Below are 6,000 nucleotides of genomic sequence, written 5' to 3' on the forward strand. Positions count from 1 at the left end.
CGCATCCCTAGCTCCCGGCGGAGCTGCTCCTGAACCCTGGACTCGTGCGCCTCCCAAGACCTCGCCCACTGTGCTCAGTGCCCAGGATGAGAAAATACTCCAGTGTCACCCTGGGGCTCCCGCCAGGTGGGCCCTGGGCCCAGTCCTGTTTGTGGCGCGGACCTCGGCCCCGTGTGCGGTGATGAAACGTCCCGCCATCAGCTCCTCCCTGGCCGGCACTTGGTTTCACGTCCCTTCTTCAGGCTTGGCCACTTCTGCCTCTGGCTGGCAGGCATCTTCTGCTTACATCAAAGATGCTGTTCAAGTTTCTGCTTCTTGTTCTCTTTTGGTTTGGGGATGAATTCAAGGGGACAAGGGAGGTGGGACCAAAGACCCTTACTGCACTACCTTAAAAGCAAAATTGTAATGATAGAGAACTTTGCTAAAGAAGATAGAGGGGTCTCTGCGGTTGGGGTTTTGTTTTGCTTTGCTCTTACAGAGAGAAAAAGGAAGTTGGAAAATGACAAAAGTTTCTGAAGCACCATGTCTTTTCTGGCTGCTCCTTGCCAGATACAGCCGGCTTCTTAAGCTATGTGTGAATCAGAACCCGGAAACACATCCTGCTGCAAATGCTTGAATAAAAATAATTCGCCCTTTTGGAAGTCCCAGTGGGTGGGAGACTGGTCCGTGGTGGCCGGTTCTCCCTCCCGCGCACACACAGGCTCCCTTTGTCCCTGGAGCGCCCGTGTGCCCGGCTGCTGAGGCTTTTCTGATCTCTTCCCTTTTCTAGTCCCTGCTCTACTGCATTCTTCTCCTTCCTGGGCTCTTCCACCAACTTCAAGCCTCTGCCCATCCCTCCCAACTCTAGCTGTCACTTCCTGCCCCTCCCCTCCTGGGGCTCCTCCCGCTGGGCTGCGCGCCATTTGAGGACAAGGCTCCGTCTTAATGCTCTTTGTCTCTCTGAGTTCAGTGCCAGCACGTGGCCCATAGTAGGTGCTCACTAAACGCTTGTTGCAAGAAGCAAGGACGGAATATGAGCTCGCTTCTCTTTAAATCTGATCCCCAGCGGTGGGCGTTTTTGCTTTCTTCAGCAACAGGCTGGTACCGGGTTAACCTCAGGGATCTGGTCAGGGTCTCTCTCCTCCTCTTTTTCTTTCTTCCATCAGATTTGTCAGCTGATAGCCTTATTTATTTGCCTGGTTGACTTGAATGTAAAAAGACAGACGTCACATTTCCTTCTTTTTAGGCCTCTTAGTCAGTCAGATTCCACAGGCAGGGGAGCACGCCTGGTCTTTATCTGCATCACTGAGAGAGTTCTTCAGATTAGGAGACCGTTTAAGAACAAGGAAGAAAAAAGTCTGCAGTGTGGCCAAGGAAGCCCGAGAAAGGCCAAAGGCCAACCTGGTTAGGAATGTCTTTCGCCTCCTTCCTGGACAACCCCATGTTGCATAAAAGGTCAGAACGTGCCCACAGAAGGTAAGCCAGTTTATCCAAGTGAGCTTGGCTGGTTCAGGAGCCAGGGCAACGCGGTGGCCACGTCATTTATGGAGACCAGAACCCGAGCTAAAAAAGTGATGCACATCGAATCCTTGGCTCCAAGCAATGAGAATCAAGTGAAGTGTTCCAGTTAGAACATTCCAGCTCCACAAATACGAAGGTGATGTTTCAGAAGTAGACTTGAGCAAAATGAATGAACCATGTAAACAACTTTCAAGAGATCTTAAGGATGGTAAGATCTGCTTGGATCTTTCCATTGTAAAAACAAGGGCTCTTCCAAGACAGAAATAAATGTGTCTTTTTTTCAGGGGTTTAAATCCAGGCAGGAACCTTCAGTCACTGTGTCTTTAGAAGAAGAAAGGTTAGTTTAAGGGCAGAGGAATTCAGAGGTCATTGATCGTGACCCATGGTAAGAAACAGACAGACACCCACTCCATGTATAAAACAGAAGTTTCACAAAACCTACACTGACTTTTACTACCTGCCGTGCGTTCTGATCTCTTCTGTTTTATTCTCATTTCTATTTTAAATTACCAGTAGCTCCCTAAAAATCGATTTGTTGATCTCAAATAGATAGTGACTCATGATTTGAAAAACACGGATTGGAGAATAAATTCAAAAGAAGGTTCTGTTCCCAACCTAGTAAGAGACATTCTGTAAAGCTTCCAGCTCTTTCTGAAAATGTCCAGTGACCACCAGGGTAAAGTGGACGGCGGTGGGAAGGAGAGGGCGGTGGGGAGGAAACGGTTGTGATGAACAGAGTTCCTCGTGCCCCAGACGTTATACACATTCAACGTGAAAATATTCTGCATGAGATACAGCTCCTCCCGAGAGGAGCGCATGACCCTGCAGAATGAGGTGTCCACAAAAACAGGCAAGACACCCAGATGCGGGGAAGCACTGGTAAAACTGCTCAGTGAGCCAATTTCAGTACCCACTTTAATAATGGGGGAAACCATTCTTAAAATGATCTTTTTTTCCTTAAAGCTACTCTCAGTATCGATGATCAACAGTTCAGCTTCTGAGCTGCCCTGAGACCTAGTAAATCCATCCTCCAGGATCAGCGCTCTTGCTGAGCCCTGTAGATTCCTGGTAGCGGGCACCTTGGTCCCTTGTGCGCGCGGTTGAGGCTGCACACTTTCCCGCAGCGTGGCGAGCTCTGGCCCTGCCTGAACTGAAGCCTAGGACAGTTTGAAAATTATTAAGGAATCAGTCTAGCTGCCCTAAGGATCCTGACTCCTTTAAAGTAAACTTACAATGAAAAGCTGATTTTTAAACAGCATCGGTATGAGATAATGTTTGTGCAAGTGATTTTTTTTTTGGTATATGCATTACACGATGAAGCTGGAAAAAAGCTAAGAAAAGACATTGAGATTAAGTGTTAGGATCACGCTTGAGTAGTTCATTCAAGAGGTCTGCCAAGTCCAGTGTCGTCGTGTCGTTAAGGAGAACCTGCTTTGCGCTCTACCTGCCATGTTCGCCTGTTTTCACGTTGGCAACTGCATGCCGTCATGAGCCCCTCTGTGCTAACATTTATAGTATTTAGTTGCTTACGGAAATGTCCTTAGCCTCTGGACCAGTTTTCTAGAGCTGCCGTAACAAAATGCCACAAACCGAGGGGCTCAAACAACAGAAATGTATTTTCTCACAGTCCAGGATCCAGGTGTTGGCAGGGTGGCCTTCTCCTCAGGCTTGTCCTTGGCTTGAGACAGCTGCCTTGTCCATGTGTCTCCCTGGCCCTTCCTCTGTGCACAGGCATCCCCGGTGTCTCTTTGTGTCTTAATCTCCTCTTCTTATAAGGATGGCAGTCAGGTGGGGTTAGGGCCCACCCTAAAGGCCTCCTTTTACCTGGATCACCCCTGGAAAAGCCCTACCTCTAAATACAGTCACAAGCGGAAGTCCTGGGGCTAGGCCTTCAGCATAGGAATCTGCAGGGTGGGAACACAGTTCATCCCACGACAGCCTCCAAAGCTTGCTTTCAGCCGAGGACGCAGGATGTGGGCACCGCTGCAACGCGTGAGCCTCGGTCAGGTTTCTAAATGGTACGTGGTTTTTCTTTTTCTCAGGCAGAACTAACGCCGACGTGATGACCGCCCTGTCGCAGGGCTACAGGATGCCCCGCATGGAGAACTGCCCAGACGAGCTCTATGACATCATGAAGATGTGCTGGAAAGAAAAGGCAGAGGAGAGGCCGACGTTCGACTACCTGCAGAGCGTCCTGGACGACTTCTACACAGCCACGGAGGGCCAGTACCAGCAGCAGCCTTAGAGCGCAGGAGACCCTCAGCCCCGCGGGGACGGCGGGGCAAGGAGCAGCCCCCGGTGGACCAGTTATCTCCCGTGCTGGGGTCACCTGCCACCCCTGCTTCCCGTGCAGGAGGCTAAGTTACTCAGGAAGAGCTCTCCCCCCGGGGAAGGCTGCCTCCCCTCCTCAGGAGCCATTGCCACTGGCGTGCAGCTTGGACCGCTCCCCGCGGCCATCTGGCTTTGTGAGACCAACATCTGGGCACAGGCTTCCGAGAAGAAAACACCCCGGGCCACCAGAATGCACCCACGTCTGCCTTTGTTTACACGGGGATGGGTGACTCAGAGGTTCATAGGCCGTTTCAGTAATTCCCAACCAGGAGCAGAACTAACCTCATTTATAAAAGTACAATAACCAGATATTTGCTGTGACACTTCTTTGAATTTTTCTTTATGCTTCAGCTAATTTTTTTTTTAATTACTAATCCAACCTGTTAGATTTTGCAGGTGAAGTCAGAAGCTTCAGTGTCTTTCCCAGACCTCAGTGACCTCCGTGAAATCCGAGACTTAAACGCTTCCCTTCCTTCGGGGGAGACCGCCCAGAGCCCCGCTGGGGGGCGGGGGCGGCCCTCGCAGGCTCGCAGGCCTGCCCTGCTGAGTGCCGGGGACCCGCGGCCCGGCCCGCCCGGGCCGCCCAGGGCGGGAGCCTCAGGAACGTGCCCTGCCTTAAGACGGAGTATTCTTAACAGTCCAGCTTTTCAAGTCCACCATTTCCTAGATACAGACTTTTCTGGATAACGTCGTTTGGGAGAACAAAAAGATTCTAATCTTTGCAGAACCTTCTAGGGCCTTACAGAACTCAAGAATTTTCTTTATTGCTTCCAGTGATTCTGAACATTATTTTCATGAACAAATGTTAATTGTAGCCTTCTCTAGAAAATAGAAATGCCAGAATTGAGGCTTATTTTCGTGATTCAGCGATCTTTTCCAAATTGCGTGAGGTGTGTGTGAGACTATTTATACAAGCAGACAAAGGAAGAGAAGTAACAAGGAGGCTCGACTCCGCCGGGTGCTGGGGGTACAAGATGCTGCGTTTGTTAGATTCTTCTCCTCTAGGCTTTGAATGGAAAATGCTTTATCACATCACGTGTCACTTATGCTGTTGTGTATATATCTAATATTTCTATTTGATTTTATTTTAATACACCTGGCCCAATCACACCTCAAGCTTTTTGCTGGTTTTTAATGTTTCCGACTGTTGTCAGTGTAAACATGAGTACCAACCGGGGGTGGAACGAGAGGGGATTCCATTTGTTACATCGCTTAAAAACATGTGGGCAAGTTCTCCCGCCATCCTTTGAGGGTTTCCAGATCGGAGAACTGAGGAGTTGATGGCCTGGGCACCAGATCTTCCCTTCACGGGAGGCAAACAGGATTTGGTTTCAAATAGGCTTAGCCAGCACCGTTACAGCTTCATTGTGCATGTGTTGGCTAGGTGTTGGGTGCCTGGACAAAGGCATAAAATATTCTGCTTTTCCCTAAATTTTATCTTCTTTTCCTGTATGACCTTTTTTGAAAAAAAAAAATCCTTTAAAAAATATCCTAAAGTTTTCGACGCACAAGAGCCATCTTCACAAAGGCAGACGGTTAGGTCATCATGGGACGTCTGCGCTCAGTCCTGATTCACGAGGGTACATCTTCCACACACACCCACCCGCTCACACTCTACTTCAGAGTCACACCTGTGACCCGACACCTTACATGGGGAGAAGGCATGAAGAGTCCCTAAAGCAAAAAGAAGCCTCTGGAAAATCACTAAATGCATCGTTTTTCATCTCAGTTCGGCTTCCTTTTGCCATTTTACATTCAACTTACCCCCTCAGTCACGTCTGTGCTCCTTGGCTTCGAGCGTCCCCTCCGCCCATCGCGCTGGGCCTCCTGGCTCCCTCTGGGCGTGTGCCCGGCCGCGTGGTGCTCAGCGGGCGGCCTGCACCGTTAGGGCTCCTGACGCGCTGGGGAGGGGTTTGTGTAACCTTGGGGTCCCCGGTGGTCTGCAGGATGGCTCCCAGCTTCACATCTAGGACATGATCGGGAACTTGAAAATCAGAATGCTCACCCCCACCCCGCCCCCGAGACCCTGCCTTTTGCTCTGCAGCTAGGGGTGCTGGGCGGTGGGGGAGCTGCCAGTGTGCTGGAGAAGCTCCTTGTGAATTTAGGGGGAGTGCGATGCACGCCCGGGCTGCAGAGCTGCCCCTGAGATTTGCTCAAAGCGAGACCTTC

The 6,000-nt window shown here is 50.3% G+C and overlaps 1 protein-coding gene across 5 annotated transcripts in view; it reads left to right on the forward strand.

Annotated features, from left to right (window-relative positions):
• LYN (LYN proto-oncogene, Src family tyrosine kinase) overlaps positions 1–4,941 on the forward strand; it is a 105,842-nt gene extending 100,901 nt beyond the window's left edge. For all 5 annotated transcript variants that reach the window (XM_074355066.1, XM_074355069.1, XM_074355070.1 and 2 more), the window contains one exon: positions 3,543–4,941. In XM_074355066.1, coding sequence (XP_074211167.1) covers positions 3,543–3,745 — 203 coding nt within the window. In that variant the 3' untranslated portion in view covers positions 3,746–4,941. The remainder of the gene's footprint in view (positions 1–3,542) is intronic.
• The last annotated feature ends 1,059 nt before the right edge of the window (positions 4,942–6,000 follow it).

This window comes from Camelus bactrianus, chromosome 29, assembly GCF_048773025.1.
Source record: "Camelus bactrianus isolate YW-2024 breed Bactrian camel chromosome 29, ASM4877302v1, whole genome shotgun sequence".
Classification (NCBI taxonomy): domain Eukaryota; kingdom Metazoa; phylum Chordata; class Mammalia; order Artiodactyla; family Camelidae; genus Camelus; species Camelus bactrianus.